Raw genomic sequence first — 22,428 nt, 5'->3', positions numbered from 1 at the left:
TAATAAAAGACCAAAAAAAAAACATCAGTGGAGCAGAGAAGATGAAGAACACGAGCAAGGGTTCCAAATCGAGCGTCAAGCCCAACGGCCCCGAGCCGAGGAAGGACCGCAAATCGGCCACAGGAGTCAACGGATCCCCTAAGAAAGGTGGCCATGGCGGAAAATTCACGTGGGCAGGCGACGGATACTCGCAGGCCGAGCTGGGATGGGCGGACAAGGAAGCCATGGATGCCAATGATATGAAAATCGAAGATCGCGATGTGGTTGGTGCTTGACTCCACACGCCCTCCTCAATTCTGATCCATGGATCTCCCGCTGTGTATATAGATTTCAATAATTCAGATATGTTTCCTCGCGTTTAGAGATATGATCTGGGTGCCTAACTTCTTTGTAATTAGTCTCGCCTTTTCTTCTTGATGTATGGAAGGAATTCTGCGGTGTTATTGTGGTCTGTTTCGTTATGACCAAATTACTGAGGAATGAATGGTACGCAGATTCAGTTGTGGAAAAGTGTTCATTGCTTGTATTGCATACGAGCAACCACTTGTTGACACATGTTATCGAAGGGCCAACTTTTTTTCTCATTATCAATCCAAAACTTCTTTGAAGATCATCAATTGGCAATATCCAAGTGAGATTGTTTCTTTGTACGTGTTATATTGAATTTTTTGAGATTTTGGTGAGCTTAAGCCTCATAAAGTTTTGATGTATCATTTGGCTCAAATGGGAGATTAAGATTGAGCTTAAGCTAGTCAATTTCAACGTGAAGCAAAAAAACCATTAAATTCACGCTACCTCTTCATTGCCCAACATTCAGATCCATATGACACAGCAGACTTAACCGCTATACTGTAAAGCTTCTCTTTGAGTTTTAAGAGTACCTTACAATCACACATATTATCGTATTCACGTCTCAACTTCGACCATCCTATCTTTCTGTGAAAAGGGTCGTATATGTGGTATTTTGTGACACGGATATTTTATTTGGATCATCCTTGAAAAAATATTACTTTTATGATAAGAGTATTATTTTTTATTGTGAATATCGGTAGGGTTGACTCGTCTCACAGATAAAGATTCGCGAGACCGTCTCACAAGAGACTTAGTCATGTTGATATCTTTTTCCTTTTAAATTTACTTCGAAAATAATATACTTTTTTATTCGTGCTAAATTTACCCAATTATAAACATGTTAATTTTTTCATCGTAGTTTCTATCATACAATGAATTGATTTATTACATAAAAATAGATATGTAAAATCGTTTTCACGATACTACTCGATTTTCTATAATACATTTTCCGAATTAGAAGTTATATGTTAATTAAATATACAAAATAATATTTATATATTTCAGGTTGGATATATAAAATCTGGTTAGTGATGAAATATATATATGGTACAAATAAAAAAAATCAAATAAGAACATTTATTAAATAAAAAAAATCTAATAAAAACATTTATTAATTTGATGGATTAATCGATCGCAATTGGATCGGATCCATTGTACGGTTCTGAACCGAAATTAACTGAATTTGCTCCCTGATCCAGGGTGGGTAGAATATGATCCAATCAACGATGACAATAAATTAATTGGAAAAGGAAGAGCTCCCCTTCGATCATCTGCAAAAAGAAGAGTGGACAATGGGAAATTGATGGCCCGAGCTCTGTAATCGATTGTCTTCACTGCCAAAAAATCTCCAGAGCTTCAAATTCTACTCGCGTGTCGCAGTTCCTTCCCCTCCATTATCGATCAATTTCGAACTCATGGTAACAGCAGAATTTATAGAGAAATAGACAGTTGAGGAAGAAAAATGGGGAATAAGATCGCGCGGACTACGCAGGCGTCGGCGACGGAGTATTATCTGCACGATTTACCATCGTCTTACAATTTGGTGCTGAAGGAAGTGTTGGGGAGGGGGCGTTTCCTCAAATCCATACTGTGCAAGCATGACGAGGGTTTGGTTCTGGTCAAGGTCTACTTCAAGAGAGGCGATTCCATCACTCTAAGAGATTACGAGCGCCGTCTCAATCACATTCGAGATGTCTTTTCCAACGTTGATCACTCCCACGTTTGGCCCTTCCAGGTAAAATATTAACTCCATGTGGATTATGGTTTTGAGGATGCGATTCTGTTTATTTGACTCTTCTAATTTGTGTGTTATGTCCGAGAATAATTTATATTAATTGTTATTATGGTCCTATATCTCTGCTAAAAAGGCTGCTGTAACGTGACATGGTTGATCCCACGTCGCTTAGAAAAATCCTACTCATGTGTTTATAACCTCTTGGGCACTCTGTTCGATATCTAGCTTTTGAAAGTGAGTTTTGGGGATGACCCTCATTAGTCATTCCGGTGGGCAGGGAGGACTGCTACCGGCAGACGCGTGGGGTCCGTGAAGTCACACGAGGAGGACTGCTACCCACATGAGTATAGGGTCCGCGAAGTCACCACCGTTGTGGACGTCGGTTCTCTAAGGGATGGATTGTAACGTACCATGGTTTGTCCCACATTGCTTTTGAAAAGTCTGCCTTGTGGGTTTATAACCTCTTGGGCACCTTCCTCTCGATAGCTAGCTTTAGGGTGAGTTTTAAACAAGGGTTGTGACAGCTGCTATGTTTCTTGTAATGAACATGGGCAGTTTTATGGAAGTGAGGAGTTTGATTTATGATGATTGTGGGGATGCTCCATAGTGCAATCTTTGGTCTTTTTTGCTGTTAAAGGTAGAAGAGGATTGAGTGCACTTTTGGAGTGGTATACCTTTTTTTTATTTGGCTGAATTTGATTCTGAAAATTGTTTACTCGGAGAGCCAAAAGCTCAGTTCTTTTGTTTGAACTGGGTGATTATGTAATTCACATGATTGCTGTTGAATTGCTGGGGCAGGACACTGCTCTGAAATTCCAAGTGTCTGGTGGATGAACAATCATCACGAAAGCTATGAATGGTCATTTTCACAAAACTTATGTCTGTAAGGAGTGTTCCGTGTCATGCTTTCTTATAGTGGTATTGAAGAGATAATTGGTTGTGAATCTGTTGTTTGACAACTTACGGTAAAAAGTAAAGTTTATATCCTAAGTCTCTCGTTTGGAAATTTTGTGCCTTTAGTTTCCAAAGAGACTGCCTTATCATAATTAGTTTTATTCATTGAGGTTTATAGTTGCATTGAATTTCATTGCTGCCAATTAGTTCCTGAGATTCCAAACAGTTAAACAAATGCCATTTTTGGGTTCATTTTGCAGTTTTGGCTTAAAACAGATAAAGCTGCTTATATATTGAGGCAATACTTCTTTAACAATCTTCACGATCGGTTGAGCACTCGACCTTTTCTCTCTCTTGTCGAAAAGAAATGGCTAGCATTTCAGGTTCACGTCTCTCGCTCAAATCTTTTTGATGCTGTAGGAGTTTGAATTTGTGCCAAAGATGCAAATGTTTAGAAACTTACTCAATGCATTTTGCAGTTACTTTATGCTGTGAAACAGAGCCATGAGCATGGAGTATGTCATGGTGAGATGAAGCCAGAAATTCAAAATGCATAGCTGCAAGGTTTCTTTTTTTCGTCCACTTATTTTTTTGGTCAATAAATTTACTGCAGGTGATATTAAGTGCGAGAATGTGCTGGTCACTTCCTGGAATTGGCTGTACCTCGCTGATTTCGCATCATTTAAGCCCACATATATTCCACATGATGATCCATCTGATTTTTCATTTTTCTTTGATACTGGAGAAAGAAGACGCTGTTATGTTGCACCTGAGGTTTGTTTTTCTGTTATTTTGTTTCTTGAATCCTTTCTGGTCATGTGTTGACGATGATAACCTTTATAGACACAGAACTTCAGTCAAAAGTATATGCTTTAATGACTGCGTGCTGAACAATTCATATATACAGGGCTTATATGTTTTAGTGGTTTGATGCTAAGAGAATTCTTTTAGACTTTAGATGTATTAGTGTTTATTTCGCTAAGAGACATATTCCATATTCATGTGACGGTATCAACAGTCAACTCATGATCTTTCAAGTGCGGAAGCAAATGTGAGCATAACCAATTACTAGTACCATTTGTTCATGCTTGATTATCTTCTTAGTTTCTTATTCTGTCCTTGGAATTCGCTTTACTTTGATTCTCTTTACTCATACCTTTCCCTGTACAATAACTTCAGTTTCCCTGTACAATACCTTATATGAATGTTGGATTCACATTCTACAGGATTATTATTGAATATAATATCAACTTGCATTCTATCTTATGTCTTCTTTCCACTCCACTTTTTAATCTTCTACCTGTTAATTTTCAGTTTTTACTTTTGTTCCAAAAAGAGCGCTGTGTATACTACTTTTTTCCTCGTCAAAGACCGATCTTTGCCCTCTGTCAAAGTACACCATTTTAATATCAAATTGTTCTGGTACTGATTTTCTTTAAAAGGGAGATTTTTCTAAAAGCTATTGGATTTCATTTTGTTGTCGTCGATCTGGATTCTGGGTTTGTACAAAATTTTACCAAATTTATTCTTCCTTTTCTTCTTGAAATTTATGAAATAAAAGTTCAGTTTGTGTAATCTATGTGAAGAATCTTATGTGGCATCACTAATCGTCTTCAGATATTGCCTTGACATTTGCAAGTTTAGGGTATTTTTTCATCCACACCACTATCATAACTATTATCTTAGATCCTTTTAGGCACAAAGGAATGGGTTGAAAATTTTATCATAATTCCCGAATTCCTTCCCATCCTCATGTTTAGTTTTGTAACTTTTGTTGCATGGAGAGTGCAGAACAATCTCAGAAAATTTAGGGGTTTCAGTCATCAAGAGATTCTAATGGCATCTGCATTTTGATGCATTTGCGCCATGAAGTGCCCATCATCTATCAAGTGATAAATCAAAAAAATAATATGGATCTCTGTGGGTTTTTATGCAGCTTACATTGTATTTTCCCTTCTCTAATATTTGGAGTATTCTGTTTTTCATACCATGAGATCAAATAATACACTACATTCCAGAGGTTTTATGAGCATGGAGGCAAGATGCAAATGGCACAAGATGCACCTTTGACGCCAGCAATGGACATCTTTTCAGTAGGGTGAGAATTTTATTGCTTGATGCGATAACCTTTGATGGAAATTCTCATCAGGCATTATTTATATACTTGCATGATGTGATGTGATAAAGTGATCTAACATTTGAAGAACTCCTTGGTTAGTTGGATAAATCCATCTAGAGCATTTAAATCATGGATGGAAAATAATTTTCTCGAAGCGTCGATGTCTTATTTTGCAATCTCTGTTCCATTTGACTAGCTTTTCCTATCAGAGAAAGTTACATCAAAATGGGTGGAATCATCATTGTAATCTGTCGGGCCGTTGCCATGCTGAAGTTAGTGCTGGTGAAATGTTTTATCCAATTTTAACGTAATGTGAATGACACGTGATAGAAGAGTGTAGGCTGAAACACACAGCTTTGTAATTATTTTAATCTGCAATGCCATGTCTCCGCATTAGTCTATTAGTTATCCCGGTTATTTTTATTATATCTCAAGTGACTGTGTTTGTTTTTACAGTTTGGGTAGATTTATAAACAAAATTTATAAAATGATTGCCGCAGACTGGAAGAATTTGGGAATAACATTCTCTATCAACTTTTATCTGCTTTGAAAGAGGTTATTTTAGTTATCCAATGCCTTCCTCTATCAGCCAATTCATTAGTTTACTGGCTCAATTGTCTTTAATTTGTTTTTATTATTTTATGGATTATATGAGACCTTTTTAGGAGGATTTATTATTCAAGAGCTATTAGTTGTAGAATAAATATTTTTACCATGATCTTTCAAGCATAACCATTTGAATTTAGTGTTTTTTTTTTATGTATCATTTTTTATGTGGAAATATATCATATTTGGTTTCCAATTCCTGACGTTTTGAACATTCCTTTTTAGGTGTGTGATTGCTGAGCTTTTTCTTGAAGGTCAGCCATTGTTTGAGCTATCTCAACTTCTTGCATATCGAAGAGGACAGTATGACCCTAGCCAACATCTGGAAAAGGTACCTTCTTACGCATAGGGATCCTATTTCTTGTTAAGTTTTCCATTCACTTTTTCAGTTGTTTAATCTTACCCACTATCTGTCTCTGGCTAAAATTTGTCCGATAATTCTGCAAGTAAACATCTCATATTAAATTGTGATACTATATACTATCCAGAACACTTTCTTGAATTGGATTCCCAGAATACTAAGATGTTAATTTGTCCTTTTGGATGACTGCAGATTCCAGATTCAGGAATTCGTAAAATGATTCTTCATATGATTCAATTGGATTCAGAGTCAAGACTGCCTGCTGAGAGCTACCTGCAGAACTATGCCGTTGTTGTGTTTCCAACTTACTTTTCACCATTTCTTCACAAATTCTATTCCTTGTTAAATCCTCTAAGTTCTGATGCAAGGGTAAGGAACTTGGATAATTCTCTTTGTATTGTTGTCCTAGGTTTTTCAGTTATAATTGTTTCCATTGCAGGTTCTAGCTTGTGAGACCTCGTTCCAAGAAATACTCAGGCAAATGATAGGCAATAAGACCGGCAATGATATCTTCTCTTCTACGGAAACTTTTCCAAATGATACAAGTCAATTGCCGCAAGCGATAGATGCAAAACAAGATATCAACAGGGCAAATATTTTATCGAGCAAAGGTGAAGAGACCAAGCAGAGCTCAAGTCATAATCATTTCGATCTTCTTGGGGATGTGAGTACGCTGCTCAGGGATGTGAAGCAAAACAACTCTCATTTTAGTATGAATCCAGTGCCAGATAGTGTCGTTAATTCAGTTTATTCCCAAGATCAGAAGCAAAATGGATTGCAACTACCTGGGGAGTTGATTCAAAGCATCTCCACTATATTCCAACGTAGTCACCTTCCATTCTTGAAGAAGATTACAATGGCAGATTTGACCTCAATGATATTGGATTATGACAATCAATCAGACACTTATGGAGTGCCTTTTGTTCCATTACCTAGTGATATGATAAGCTGTGAGGGCATGGTACTGATTGCCTCACTTCTTTGTTCCTGCATTCGAAATGTCAAGGTACCTTTTATACGGCGGGTTGCTGTCCTGCTGCTGAAATCTTGTTCTTTATATATCGATGACGAAGATCAAATGCAACTTGTCCTTCCTTATGTTATAGCGTTGCTTTCAGATTCAGCTGCAATTGTACGCTGTGCTGCATTAGAGGCTTTGTGCGACATTCTTCCTCTAGTCAGAGATTTTCCTCCTAGTGATGCCAAAATTTTTCCGGAATATATTCTTCCTATGCTTTCCATGCTTCCTGACGATCCTGAGGAAAGTGTTAGAATTTGTTATGCCAGCAATATATCTAAGCTTGCACTGACTTCTTATGGGTTCCTTATTCACTCAAAAAGCCTGACTGAGGCAGGGGTTATTAATGAAGCAAGTTTATCGCAAAAGTCATTTATTACCAAAGGAAGTTCTGATGAGCCACAGAGGGTGAGTACTGATGTACAGCTTACACAGTTGAGAAAATCTATCTCAGAGGTTATTCAAGAACTTGTAATGGGTCCAAAGCAAACACCAAACATTAGGAGAGCACTCTTGCATGAAATCGGTAACCTTTGTTGGTTTTTGGGCCAGAAGCAGAGCAATGACTTCTTGCTGCCTATACTCCCTGCTTTTTTGAATGATCGAGATGAACAACTAAGGGCTGTATTTTATGGGCAAATAGTATATGTCTGTTTTTTTGTGGGCCAGCGAAGTGTGGAGGAATATCTCTTACCTTACATTGAACAAGCATTAAATGATGTAACCGAGTCTGTTATTGTGAATGCACTAGTTTGCTTAGCTATCTTGTGCAGAAGCAATTATTTACGGAAGAGGATCCTGCTTGAGATGATAGAGCGTGCTGTTCCTCTGTTATGCTATCCCAGTAAGTGGGTCAGGAGGTCAGCTGTCACCTTCATTGCATCATGTAGTGAGAACTTAGGAGCAATTGATTCATATGTATTTATGGTCAAGCTCGTACGTCCTTTCTTACGTAGACAACCAGCATCTTTAGCCTCAGAAAAAGCTATCCTCTCGTGTCTGAAGCCCTCAGCCTCGAGAGAATTGTATTATCAAGTTTTAGAAAATACCAGAAGTTCAGACATGCTTGAGAGACAGAGAAAGATTTGGTACAGCACGTCATCACAATCTAAGCAATTGGAAGCTGTAGAATTGATCCAGAAAACCGTCAAGGATTTGGATCTGATAAAGTGTTGGTCAGAGACAAAACATGATGATATACATCATAACTTTATTGGTAACACAGGGGAACACATGGATTTAACTGATTCAGATGATAAAGACAGTAAGTTCAAACCCATGGGAAGAATAATACGTCATGATTTGAGCCTGGAGGAAGCCCAAGATCGTGTAGCATCAGAAAAGTCTCAGTTTTCTGGATTTATGTCACCACAAATGAGTTGCATGAACAGCTTTATTGATAAATCATCAGAAAGTATACCTTTGTACTTATTTAAGGTTGACAACCAGCCAACAGGTAGCGCTGCTCTTGCTACATCTGATTCTTCATTTCCACAAAATTCTTTAGATTTTAGTTCTTCCTCCTTGCCTTGGATGGATCCAATAAATAAATCATTTAGTTTAGCCAGTACGATCCCAGCTCCTAAGCTAGTATCGGGATCAATTTATGTTGGCAATGGTCCTGCACAATTGCGAAGAGTGGTGCATGAAGTAGAAGACAGAGAAATTGATGAAACTACCCCTATCACTAGCAAATTTAATGAAGTGGGATTGTCTGATAGGACAAAAAGGAGCTCTATAGAAAATCACTCTACAAACACTGAGGCTGCTGGAGGACCATCCCCGGCAGCTTGGTCATCCACTGTTCCAGATTCAGGCTGGAGGCCTCGGGGTATGTTGGTTGCACATCTCCAGGAGCACAAATCTGCTGTCAATGATATTTCTATTTCCGTGGACCACCACTTTTTTGTTAGTGCTTCTGAAGATTCTACTGTAAAGATATGGGATTGTAAGAAGCTGGAGAAGGACATCTCATTTAGGTCTAGGCTAACCTATTCATTGGGTGGTAGTCGAGCACTTTGTTGTGCTGTGCTTCAAGGTTCTACACAAATTGTGGTTGGGGAAAGTGATGGGATCATGCATTTATTTTCTGTTGATCACATCTCTAGAGGGCTTGGCAATGTTGTTGAAAATTATTCTGGTATAACAGATGTTAAAAGGAATGGTTTTGGAGAAGGTGCTATACTAAGCCTTCTGAACTACTCTGCAGATGGAAGTGCTGGCAAAACAGTTATATGCAGCACACAAAATTGCGGGATCCATCTCTGGGATACAAGAACAACCTCTCATGCCTGGCGTACAAAAGTGCTTCCTGAGGAGGGTTATATAGCTTCTCTGGCGGCAGACCCTTGTGGTAATTGGTTTGTATCGGGATCATCAAGGGGTGTGCTTACTTTGTGGGATCTGAGATTCTGCATACCTATTAACTCATGGCAATATTCTCCTGCATGCCCTATTGAAAAGATTTGTCTTTTTGTTCCTCCTATTGGTACACCCTTGTCTGTGGCTACAAGACCATTGGTGTATGTTGCGGCTGGGTGTAATGAAGTTTCGCTTTGGAATGCAGAAAATGGAAGTTGCCACCAGGTACAGAATATTCTGTTTTGTCATATTTCCTGTTTTATGGTATTTTCCCCTGTATATTTCTCGTTGCACAGCATCATAATGTTGATGCATTAAATGAAATATCAGTTCTTGTTACATGATGTTTATTATTTTGTGTGATTGGATCCATTTTATTCTTCTTCTTTCTTGTATGATGCATGACCATGTTTTCGAGTGAGGCAGTGTCAGTATTAAATAGAGGTTTTGTAAAGTAACATTGTTATTTGTTTCAATTATGAAACTGAAGAAACATGGGTGATAATGTTTTTTTTTTTAACATGGTGTATGCCATGTTTTGATTTTACCAAAAAGAACAGAATGTGCATGGAGAAAAAAGTTGTACGAGAATTGAGATGGCTACTTCCATTAGATTTGTCACCAATTTCCATGAGCACTTTCTGGATTCTCGGTATCATTCATAAGAACTTCGAAAACCTGTCATTACTTCCAGTGGTGAAATTTTAGCTAGGAACCTACCTATGACTAGTCACTGTAGTATGCAATCATTGCTCATTTTTGCAGGTGTTGAGAGCAGCAAACAATGAGACTGAAGCTGAGAATTATGAGTCGCCATGGGCACTTGCCAGACCCTCTGCTAAGACCAACACTAAATCAGAATTGAGGCAAAATTTGAATTCGAAGTATAGGATTGACGAGCTGAATGAATCTCCCCTTCGTCTTCCTGGTATCCGTGCATTGCTTCCATTACCTGGTGGAGATCTTTTAACTGGGGGAACTGACTTGAAGATACGCCGATGGGACCATTGCAGGTACTCATTTGTTCTTTTCTTTTGAGATCGAGGTTTTTGTGTTTGTATTCCGTTTACTTCTTATACAATTTTGCTCATCTTATTGGATACTGTTTGTATATGTAGCCCGGATCGGAGTCATTGTGTATGTGGACCATCTGTTAAAGGAGTTGGAAATGATTATTTTTATGAGACAAAATCTAGCTTCGGGGTGCAAGTTGTGCAGGTAATCAGCCGCTAAGATCTGCCTCTTATTTCTCTGTTCCAGTTGGTATTGGTGCAATAAAAGTTCTTTAAAATCAAAGTAGGTCGGATACCTTTTCTAATGTAGCGCTTACATGGAAAGATTTGATTTGAAGGGAGGGATTTGAACGATGAATTTGAAAGAACACTTATCTTAGTTAATTTTCAAATCCATCATAATTATCATTACATTTACATAAGTTAAAAGAAGGGTTGGATTTGAAACTCATCCAACAAAAATTAATTCAATCAACCAAATGGATTGAAATCCATTGTTTTAAATCCCACAATCCAAGCGCAATCAAAGAAATTTACAGCTTATTGTGGTAGATTTCCACTTCTACATCACAACCTAGTTTGACAAAACAAAATCTGTGTGAGTTTTTTTTTTTTTTTTTTTTTTTTTTTTTTTTTTTTTTTTTNTGGTGTATTGAAGTGTTAAAAATCTGATTAAAAAAATATTCTTTGTCTTGCATCTTATTATGTTAGCTTTCCGAGTTTATTATGAAATAACAGCATGAAAGAATAGGGAAATTTCAAGTAAAATCAGTCCGTCGCATGGAATTTGTATAATTCCAGAATTTCCTTGGATGATGAGTCCTGAATACTCGAACCCCTTAAAAGCCATCGCCTGTTTTAAAAAATAAATTTGGCATGCCTTATTTACTGAATCACGTTGCAATTTATTTCTTTGTTTAAATATTGAAACATATTATCTCCATGTAATCCATAAACTTGTACGTAAGACTATTTTCTGGTGCAATTCCAAGCAGGAAGCAAAGAGACGACCACTGGCAACCAAATTGACTAGGAAAGCTATTATTGCGGCTGCCGCCACAGACTCTGCAGGGTGTCACCATGATTCTATCCTCTCTTTGGCTTCTGTGAAATTAAACCAGAGACTTCTGATATCAAGCAGCCGAGATGGAGCCATAAAGGTATGGAAGTGAGGGCCTTTCACATTCACGGATTACTGTTTTTTTTTTTTGTACATATTTAGTTAGAATACAGGTAAAAAACAAATGCATTTAAGATATAGAAAGCAATAGTTGAGGTTGCTCTGACAATCGAGCCTTGGGGCATCTCATTACAGCTTTATTGTACAGTTTGATTGAACTAAGTTATTGTACACTATGCATTAGAAATTTTTCCCCAGAAGATCAAATGAATTGTCTAAAAACGTCTTGGTAATCCTACTTTTTGGATATTTTGTTTCTATTATGTTCTGATTTGACTTCAGTCCAGAATCATCTGCAATTTAGGTCACCTGGGAAACATTTGCCATTAGTTTCAAACATTCATGTGATATTTATATTATATCACAGTATGCACAGTACCTTACGTGCAATACAATCCACAACCGCCCATGGATTATGGATTGTATGCACCATTTGTGGAGTAGAATGTGTCATAATATGGAGATCTAGATTTAAATTTCTTCACCATCTTCCAGCTTAGCATTTGAAAGTTTCTAGATAATGTGTGGTTGGACCAACCATACTATCACATCAAATGATCAAAATACAGCGTCCAAGCTTAAACTAACACAAACAAAAGATGTTAATTATACATTAAACATCCATGAACATAAATTTTGCTCCGAACATGCAAGATAATAGTACTCGTAACGAGTCATCTGAAGCATTTTCCATTTGTCATGATCTATATACAAAAGGACCAAGCCATTATTTTGCGAGCATTCATTTTAGTTCACCCTTAAGGCACAAGGAAGCTTGTGTAATTGCTCTTGCAACTCTCCAAATTTGATGATGTACAGAATGCCATGAATCTGCAGTATTCAAGCTCTTCGCCTTTTCGCTATAGTCGTCTATCCCGGGAAAGAACTTTGAACCATAGTCATTATACTCTGATGGTGCATATATCTGAACAAATCAACCAAATGTAGAATTAGATAACTATCAACTCATATCCCTAATCAGATGAAAACTAATCATAAAACTATACACACACACACGTGTGTATCTGTGTGTGCATAATAACTTATAGGTACTTGTATAATACAGACATGAATTCCTTTATGTGTAGAGTGAAACATACCAAATGTTTGTAGCACAATCTTCCAGGAAGCCCTTCCCCATCTGTAAAAGCACGCTCTGTCATCATAAGTCGATCATTTAGCTCTCGAACTAAATTCTTGTTATCTTTCCACAACCAAGCTCAACCCTTTCTTCCTTATAGTGACTATACAATGGCACTCACTTCTGTTATCCATTTTAAATGCAAATATTGATTATAAAGTAAGCATCACCTTTTTCTTGTCAAGTATCTTTATGGCTGCTTTTTTCAGTTCCTCAATAGACTTGAATAGGGGAGCAAGTGTTATGTCTCTACCCGAAACATCACCTTGCAAATCCTCCACACTTCGGCGTGTGTGGTAGGAGATTGATTCATTGCTTGGAAACGGAGAAGATAGGAACAGGGAGTGGTAGAATGATTTCTATGGGGTGGAGAAGAAGAGGAAACAGATGGAAGTGGCTATGGCCAATATGCTCGAATTTATGGCGGCCCTGAGCATGGTACAGAGTCAAAGGTTGTAGGAAAATGGTGGGATTTTGGGCTGACGCTTGAAGAAGAAAGAGAGTGCAGTTTTTCAGTCACTCTCGATCTTTGTTGGGATCTTTTTGGGTATGGATTGAGGCGTAGATTTCCATAGATACTTGTTGATTATTACATCTAAAAACGTTGATAGAAAGCCAAATCTTATATCTTATTTTTGTATTTGTCATTATTGCATGATGAACACATACATGATCGTCTCTATTTACTTGGTGAAAAAACCATATAAATTACTTTATCAACGTCTTTTTGACAATCCACTTAGGGATGACAATTGCCGGTTGTATTAAACTCGACTCAGTGGGTTGGATTTAAACTTGACCAAGCAGGATCGAGACGGTCCTTTTAATCTTTAAATTTGGCTTATAATTTTTTCTGACTGAAATAATTTTATTTTATAATAATGTGTTTAAAGTAAAAATACATAATTATAATTTTTATTTTGTTATGAGTTGAATATAAATTAATATATTATATCTTGTGATAATTTTTTTCCTAAACATTATTAATATAAATTTGGAAAGTAAATTTAATGATTTATTATTTTTTTAAAGTTTTTTATTGTATAACGATCAAATTTTAATATATATAATTTTTAGTGAGTCTAACCTAGATTGGATCTGTCGGATTTTGGGACTGCGCACGACGGTCTAAAGTGAATCAGGGCAGGTTTTGGGTTTGGTCAAACTCTAGCCCGACCATGTTGTCATTCTTTTTCCACATTTCAAAATAAAATCATAATTATTTCTAAAGACAGTATTGTAAATGTTCTTAAAATAGACATACCAAACCAGATTTAGTGGACTCTTAAATTATTTGAAAAATTAGGATTTTGATCTTGTAAGTTAACATTGTTTTGTATTTTAGTTATATAATTTGTTAAATTTTGGTTTTCATCCAATAACACAAAATTTTTTTTGGATATTTTTTTTATTCGAAATCACTAAATCCAACTAAGTTTGCTCGTTTGACAATGATTATATCTTATATGGTTCGTATGATGCAAATAAATCTCATGTTACACACATTAAAATTCATCAAATTGTTTTATATGTAAGTAGATCTTCACCTTGTGTGACATATGAAGTCTGTTCTATTTCGATTTGGTCTTCTCACTTGGACTGCACTGGTTACCAGCACCAGAGCTTCGATAAACTTCCAATTACTGACTGGTCTTGATTATCTCCCACGACCTTCTATGATTATTTTTGTTTCAAAATCTCTAATTAACATCTTTAAAAAAATCTCTAAAAAAAAGCCCAATATTATTTTCAAAAAATTCAGTGTCCTAAGAGTAACATCTCATCACCTAGTTTCTAGATAAATTTGGGCTCTCTATCATTTTGACCACTAGATTATTCATTACATTATGACCACTAATTCGGGCTCTCTCTACAATTTTTGAAATAAGAATTCTTACCATTAAAATATATATTAGATTCAACAACCAATTCAATTAAGTAAAATGCAAGTTTTTTTTTCATATGATCAAAAATTAATTATTTCTTCACAATTTTGTTTCGAATGTATTATTAAAAATATTAGATTAACTAAATTAATTTTTAAAATTAATTATATAAAGTTAGATTGTTGTAATAAATTATAAAAAGAAGTTAATGTACATTGTACACTACAAAAAAATTTTCTAATTAGCGACGGTTTTTTCCGTTGCTAAAATCGTCACTAATCAAATTTGCGACGGTTGATTAGCGACGATTTTAGCGACGAAACTTAAAATCGTCCTAAAAGTCACCGTCGCTTTCGTATTGCGACGGTTGTTCAAAAATCTTCTCTAATTAACGACGGTTTTGAGAATATGTTTTTATATATTTTACACACTTTCTAAATTCATATTAAAAATTTTTTTTTTGTTTTGATTTGATTTAGCTAAATGCACCACAAATTAGCCACCTTATGTACTCCAAATTAGGGGTGCGCGAGAATCAAGATATTCGTGAGTAGCTTGTGAGCGGTTCATTAAAAACTCAACTCGAGCTTGATTTGACCGGTCTCAATTCTTCAATAGACTCGAGTTCAAGTTTTAATTGTTTTTATCCGAGTAGCTCACGAGCTACTCGAATAACTATATATTAATTTTTTACAAGATATATAATTTCACGGTATTTTTGTCAATATAAACACAAAAGTTAAACCTTAAAATTAATCGACAAACTTTTTCAAGCACGAGATCGAGTAATTTGATATTTTCACGAATCGAGCTTGATTTCGAAATTGAATACTCGATCGAGTTCGAGCCTAAAAAATCTAAATCGAGTCAAGCTCGAATAATGTGCACTCGTACTCTAAATTAAGAACCACTCCATTATCATCATATGACATAATCCCAAACATATAAACAAATTATGTACGCACCGAAAGCTACCAATTTATTATTTAACTTTTTTTCCTAATTACATCACAAAGTCGGCTTGAACCAATAGTGGATGCTTGCAAGATTAATTATTTAATTGTTATAAATTATCTGATTCATGTCCTTATTCCTTTGTTCAGTACAAGGGTATAATACCCTTATATCAGATATCTAAAAACATATTTAGATTTGATATTTTTCTTATGAGACGGTTTCACATATCTTTATTCGTGAGACGAGTCAATCATACACATATTTACAATAAAAACTAATATTTTAAAATAAAAAACAACTTTTTTTTAATGAGTGGCACAAATAGAATATGCGTTTCCATTAAGCCATCTCACCGGTTTAGATTTTTAATCATTGATGTTAATAGAAGGATATAATATCGAATGATTCGTTCTAATTATAATACTTTTCACAAGGTTCTAAAAGCGTGGAGCGTCCCGAAGCGCGGATGTCAAGCTCCAAACTTAAGCGAGATTAGCACAGGCTTAAGCGTGAAAAAGCGTTTTTTATCTTTAGTGTAATTGTAAATATCTCAAACCAATAAATAGATAAAATAATACATAAATATGATAAATTTAAGTCTGATACATTAATTCTCATATTTATAAAATCATAAAAATATCAAAATTACAATCTTTATTTGTTTTTGCAACTAGAACACATTAAAAATGTTAAATATTTGTCAAATCATTATCAGACACGCTTAATCATAATTAAAATTAAAAAACAAACATTTAAATTATAAACCTAATTTATTATTTTAAAATAAAAAGACATACCTTCAAAATAAAAAAATTTAAAAATAAATAGATGCGATTAATTGTGCTTAAGGACGCTTAATTAAACACCTTAATTATGCTTAATTCGATCAAACTACAGTTTGACCGCTTTTTTCCGCTTTCTCCGAAGCGGGGTGTTTGTGCCGAGCTTCAAGCTTAAGCGCGCTTAAGCGAGGTTTTTTAGAACACTGCTTTTTCATCGGCCAGATCTTGATTTGTTTTCTATCAACAATCGCTGTATGATGATGCAATCACATCTTCACATTTCTTATAGTGACAAATGGGTATATAATTATTATTTTGAGTAGGTAAGAAGGTATCACGCTAGACGAGTCAATTATATTCATATTTATAATAAAAAATAATATTTTTGACATAAAAAAATTATTTATAATAAAAAATAATATTTTTGACATAAAAAAATAAATTTTTTCATGGGTGATCCTAATAAAATATATGTTTCACAAAATTGATCCATCAGACCGTCTCACGAGAGTTTTTGTGTATTATTTCTTACCAACTTAACATCATTCACTTGTAAGATAATTTTTTTCAATTTTAATTGCACGGACCCCAATTTTTTTGTTCTCTAAGGCTATATTTGATAGCCATGATAAGGAAATGATTATTAAATAATCATCCCTTATATCATGGTTCATTTTTAATTTAACATGGAGGTCCTTGATTATGATTGAAAGCTCTCACTATTTATATTATTTGTGTGATTAAATATCCTTCCTCAAATGTGTGATAATGTATAATTTTTGAATAGTGATAATGATAAGATTGTATATTAACCATAATACCCTTGAATTGTTTTCTTCAATATAATATGAAAATTAAAACTAGTGAAAATTTAATAATTAATATAATATTTAAATTTTTATTATATATTTTTTAATAAATTAATTTATATATTTTTATTATTTTTAATCATTTTAAAGAAAATAAATTTTAATGCAAATCTATCTTAAATTAAATTTTTATAAATTTTTAATCTTGTTAATTAATTTTTTTATGAAAATAAATATTTATTAAATTCTAATTTATTTTGTTTAATGATTACTGTAATATTTTCAAATATATTTCTGATAAATATATTTAAATTAATTTTAATAAACATAAATCATAATTATAAATATTTAATTATCTATCAAATTATTTTAAGAATATTTATAATTATTTTAAACAAACAATAATATTGTAATTATTTCTAAACTTTATTTAACATTAACATTCAAAATATTATTGCTATTTTAATTATTAAAGTAAATGCATATTTACAAATTTATTTTTAATAAATATATTTAAATTAATTTTAATAAATGTAAATTATAATTATAAATATTTAATTATCTATCCAATTATTTTAAGAATATATATTTAACTAACACTTGGGGCATTTTGGTCATTACAATAAAATTTACAAAATTAATCAATCACTTTAAAATCATACCAAACACCATGTTATTTATCCCACCATACTATTAATCCATATGTCTCATTTTTTAATCACTCTAATTACTAATCATTTACTTATTCCATCACACGTACCAAACGGAGCCTAAGTATGCCTCATAAATCCATAGCATCGATAGACCGTGTGGAAGTGAAAATATTCTGAAATTGATTGGTTAGTAGAATATTGAAAAAGGATTGTTTGAAAATATTCTGAAATTGTGTAAACGAATCGATTCGACTCGAAAAATATTTCATTCGAATTCAAGCTGAACTCGAACATGTTCGAATTTTTTCAGAGCCAAACTCAAGACCGAATTACTTTATTTAATATTTCGCGAGTCTTATTTTCAATCTATAAACACATTAATATAATATTTTCGATCCCTATATTTTTTTAAAACACAAATTTAGTCCTTATCTTACGATGTCATGATTAAAATACTTCAAATATGTTTAATTCACCAATAAACACATAATCTCCTTCCATATTTTTTACTTTTCGTGTCTCTTCCAATTTTTTTAGTTTTAAGCTCACAAAATGAATTAACTATTTTTTTTATTTTTTAAAAAAGTACATTTTAAGTAATATAATTTGTTTATTTTTCATATTTTGTATTATTGTAGTCAATTAACGATATCAATCCATTAATTTGTATGTTTTTCGATTTGTCCTTTTTTTTAAATCAAAATACTGACGTGACATCGGAAAACAATGACGTATCACCAAAATTGTTGACGTTACTAAGTTAACACTCCAATAAAAAATGAATAAATTTATACTGAATTGACCGCTATCAAAAATAAAAAACATTTAAAACCTCCAAGTGCGGGTATACTCACCCCACGCACACAAACAGCACGCAGTCACGGGTGACACTGAAACCCGCAACAACAAAAGGCAAAATATAGGACACGAAACCCTTTTTATACGCCAAATAAAGCTCTAAAAAGTGCACTCGTGCGAAGCCCCACATTCCATTTACGTACTTTGCACCGCCCGTGACCTTCTCAATCCCACCTCACAATCCCTTCTCCGATCAAAAAAGAAAACCAATTTAATCACAACCATCTTTTTGTTCTATAAATATAATCCAATATATATCGACCAATTTAATAAAGATATACGGATACCCAATCTTTAGCTAGTGTACCACACACATTCTCATATATAATCCTCCCCTCGAAGCAACTACTTCAAATCAAAACACCATTTTCTCTCTTGAAAAAAAATGTTGAATTTCAAGCAAATTTCGTATTTCACTTTCCTTTTTCTACTTCTAAATGCAAACCACACACTTTGCCACTTGAAGCAACCGCAGCCAATTAAGAGTCATCATGCGGGGAAGCAAACGAAAGCGAACCCGAACCAAGAATGCAACACAGAGAAAAGTCATGCTGGGAAGAAAATGAAGGTGAACGCGACGGTACAAGCACAAGTACACTCGGAGCAACAATTCATGAAATGGGTTAGCTTTGTTGGGAAGCAGAAGCACACCACTTTCAAGGCTGCGAAGAATAAGGTGAACCCTTCGTTTACTCTTACGGTCGATAAGAACGCTGCGCTCGGGGATTTTACTTGTATCCAAGACGCCATCGACTCGTTGCCGACGATCAATCTTGTCCGGGTTGTCATCAAAGTTCATGCAGGAGTTTACACGTGAGTATTCATGTTTCTGGCTTTCGTCGTGTGCTCGATTCTCATGAATTAATGTAAGAATAGGTTTGTTCACGAATCTTTATTTTTGAGACGGGTCAACCCTATCGATATTCATAATAAAAAATAATAATCTTAACATAAAAAATATTATTTTTCATGGATGACCCAAATAAGAGATCCGTCTCACAAAATACAACTCATGAGACCGTATTTACCTGAATGTAATACATATTTATGTAACGATACTATCGTAATCCTGTTATTATCACACACCACATACACTATCTGTCGATCTGGTCAAATCTATATGTTTTTCTTTTTTTAAAAAAAAATTCTGATAAAGTAATTTATTTTTGTCTTTTTACACGTGCTTATTTATTTTCTTTGTATTTTGTTTTGAACTCGGACGGAGGATGGGGGGAACAGTGTATTTCCTTATTCCAATATCATTATATATATCATGTGGGTTCTTCGTATTTTTATGGGAGTTGACATATATGTTGATGATCCAACGACTTACATTTAATTGCATTATAAGGAGAGAAATACCGCAGATGTAACTTAGAATAATTCAACAAGTAATTGCAATTAAATGAAAATTAATTAGATATATGAATATGACTATGCTGTAGGGAGAAGGTATCAATACCAGCAACCAAATCATTCATAAGCATAGAGGGCGCAGGAGCCGACAAAACAATAATTCAATGGGGCGATACTGCCCAGACAATTGGCCCCATCGGCAAGCCTCTCGGTACATTTGGTTCCGCAACTTTTGCAGTCAATTCTCCATACTTCATAGCCAAAAATATTACCGTCAAGGTAAATGACCAATAGTACTCCTATAAGATCAAGATCGAAATTTGACTTGTTAGAGTACCAAAAAAGGACCAATTTTGGTATTTTTCCTAATGGGAAATCCCGTTTAGGTAGCGATTAATTAATTATTCTATTGAATATAATGAGTGCAGAATACGGCACCGGTTCCCCCGCCGGGAGCAGTCGGGAAGCAAGCGGTGGCGTTTAGAATATCTGCGGACACTGCTTCGTTTGTTGGTTGCAAGTTCTTGGGTGCACAGGACACACTATACGATCATTTAGGAAGGCATTATTACAAAGATTGCTATATTGAAGGCTCCGTCGACTTCATCTTTGGGAATGGCCTCTCCATGTTCGAGGTAATTAATTACAAATTACTCTCTAAAATCAATTGATGCATGGTTGGTATATATATATACAGAAACTAACAAGTAGAGGTGTACGTACGGTGCAGAACTGTGCCGTTCATGCAATAGCAGGTGCGATAGGAGCAGTGACAGCACAAGCAAGAAAGAGCATATTAGACGACAGTGGGTTCTCGTTCGTGAACTGTAAAGTGACGGGGTCAGGCGCACTGTACCTGGGGAGAGCATGGGGAGCCTTCTCTAGGGTGGTCTTCGCCTACACATATATGGACAATATTATCATTCAAAAAGGATGGTATAATTGGGGAGATCCCTCCAGAGAAATGTAAGTATTCTTAATTTACATATTAAAAATTCTCCTAAGTTTTTTTTTTTTTTTTTTTTTTTTTTTTTTTNTTACATCCGTTAACTTTGAAAATAACATATACTCAGGACTGTGTTCTACGGGCAATACAAGTGCAGTGGAGCAGGGGCGAACCATGCAGGAAGAGTGCCTTGGTCCAGAGAGCTAACTGACGAAGAAGCCAAGCCTTTTATTTCTCTTACATTCATCGATGGATCCGAATGGGTCAACATATGATCATCGATCAAGATCATGTATGATAATGATGTTAATAGTATGCATGCATGGTTGTGCTTCAAATTATTAGATCAGAATTTCTTAGATTTATTTTAGGTTCAGAAGATGTAGTTTGACATGATGAATAGGCAGCGGCGGAGCCAGAAATATGACTCTGTCTGGGCTGAAATTTTTAAACTCTAAAATCTTTTAATATTTTAAATTGATTTACATGGACTTATTTCATATTATTCCAAAATTATACAAAATTTATATATACATTTTTAAACTGTAATAATCTGTACAAACAAGGAGTACTACTTGATTATATTGTCTAATAATATTGTCACCATTTACAAAATTATGAAATCTGAGTTTATTATCCTACAATTGATATCAGAACAAGTTGTATTGTATTCATACGATACACTCAACATATGTGTTTGGACTTATAAAATTACATTTTGGCCCAAGCCCAATAGGAAAATTATATAGCGGCCCATTAGTTACTTGAATCAGTTGGTTGCCGGCAAAGTCCAATACTGGATAAAGAACGTGGAGTGGGACAAAAAAATAAAATAAAATAACGTCATAAACTTGCCAAAACTTTCTGCAAATTCCAGTCTTCGTATTTACGCATACTTATTTTTATGTTTGTGTAAATTCCTACTAAATATAAATAATGTCAGGTGTTTATTTCATCCATTCTAGTGTTTTGACGTTATATTTTATTAGGAGATTAGAATTAACAATCAAATTTTATATATATTATCGTTTGAATTATTAGAAGTTATATTGTTCGCATTTTATTAATTATTTAGCACCTGATACACATTTTAAGACGAATGATAAGTTCGTTTTATTTTCTACGACGACGTAGAATTAACATAAAAAAATAGAGAGTTGAAACAATCCAAAACTGGTAAAAATATTCAGAGTTAGCACGATTTTTGTATAATTCCAATTATTTATCATTTTTTAAAGAATTAATTGCAATAAATTATACAATTTAATTTGGGTGTTAAATTATATTTTAGGTAATTAAAGTGGAATTATGCATTTATTTCTCAATGTTGGATATCTAACCACCTATGGTCCTTGATCATGTAGCTCTTAACATGGTATTCAACGAGGTGAGCTATCAATGT

The 22,428-nt window shown here is 34.5% G+C and overlaps 2 protein-coding genes across 3 annotated transcripts; both read left to right on the top strand.

Annotated features, from left to right (window-relative positions):
- Positions 1–1,565: 1,565 nt before the first annotated feature.
- LOC140963676 (serine/threonine-protein kinase VPS15-like) lies at positions 1,566–11,874 on the top strand. 2 transcript variants are annotated; one of them, XM_073423079.1, is made up of 11 exons: positions 1,566–2,086; positions 3,241–3,363; positions 3,460–3,505; positions 3,594–3,754; positions 4,999–5,078; positions 5,931–6,036; positions 6,259–6,435; positions 6,506–9,670; positions 10,211–10,458; positions 10,564–10,663; positions 11,454–11,874. In XM_073423079.1, the coding sequence occupies exons 1-11, from the start codon at positions 1,814–1,816 to the stop codon at positions 11,628–11,630; spliced, it is 4,656 nt and encodes a 1,551-aa protein (XP_073279180.1). In that variant the 5' UTR covers positions 1,566–1,813; the 3' UTR covers positions 11,631–11,874. The 2 variants fall into 2 exon arrangements, with proteins under 2 accessions (XP_073279180.1, XP_073279181.1); XM_073423080.1 differs by lacking the exon at positions 1,566–2,086 and adding an exon at positions 2,759–2,945.
- A 7,190-nt stretch (positions 11,875–19,064) lies between these two features.
- Positions 19,065–21,495, top strand: LOC140963355 (probable pectinesterase 53). Its single transcript, XM_073422645.1, has 5 exons — positions 19,065–19,537; positions 20,170–20,359; positions 20,509–20,715; positions 20,811–21,046; positions 21,154–21,495. Exons 1-5 carry the CDS (start codon positions 19,110–19,112, stop codon positions 21,299–21,301), a joined length of 1,209 nt encoding a protein of 402 aa, XP_073278746.1. The 5' UTR covers positions 19,065–19,109; the 3' UTR covers positions 21,302–21,495.
- The last annotated feature ends 933 nt before the right edge of the window (positions 21,496–22,428 follow it).

Source organism: Primulina huaijiensis, chromosome 17 (assembly GCF_012295235.1).
Source record: "Primulina huaijiensis isolate GDHJ02 chromosome 17, ASM1229523v2, whole genome shotgun sequence".
Classification (NCBI taxonomy): domain Eukaryota; kingdom Viridiplantae; phylum Streptophyta; class Magnoliopsida; order Lamiales; family Gesneriaceae; genus Primulina; species Primulina huaijiensis.
Note: the sequence above shows the minus strand (reverse complement) of the source record. Positions and strands in the feature narration are given on the sequence as shown.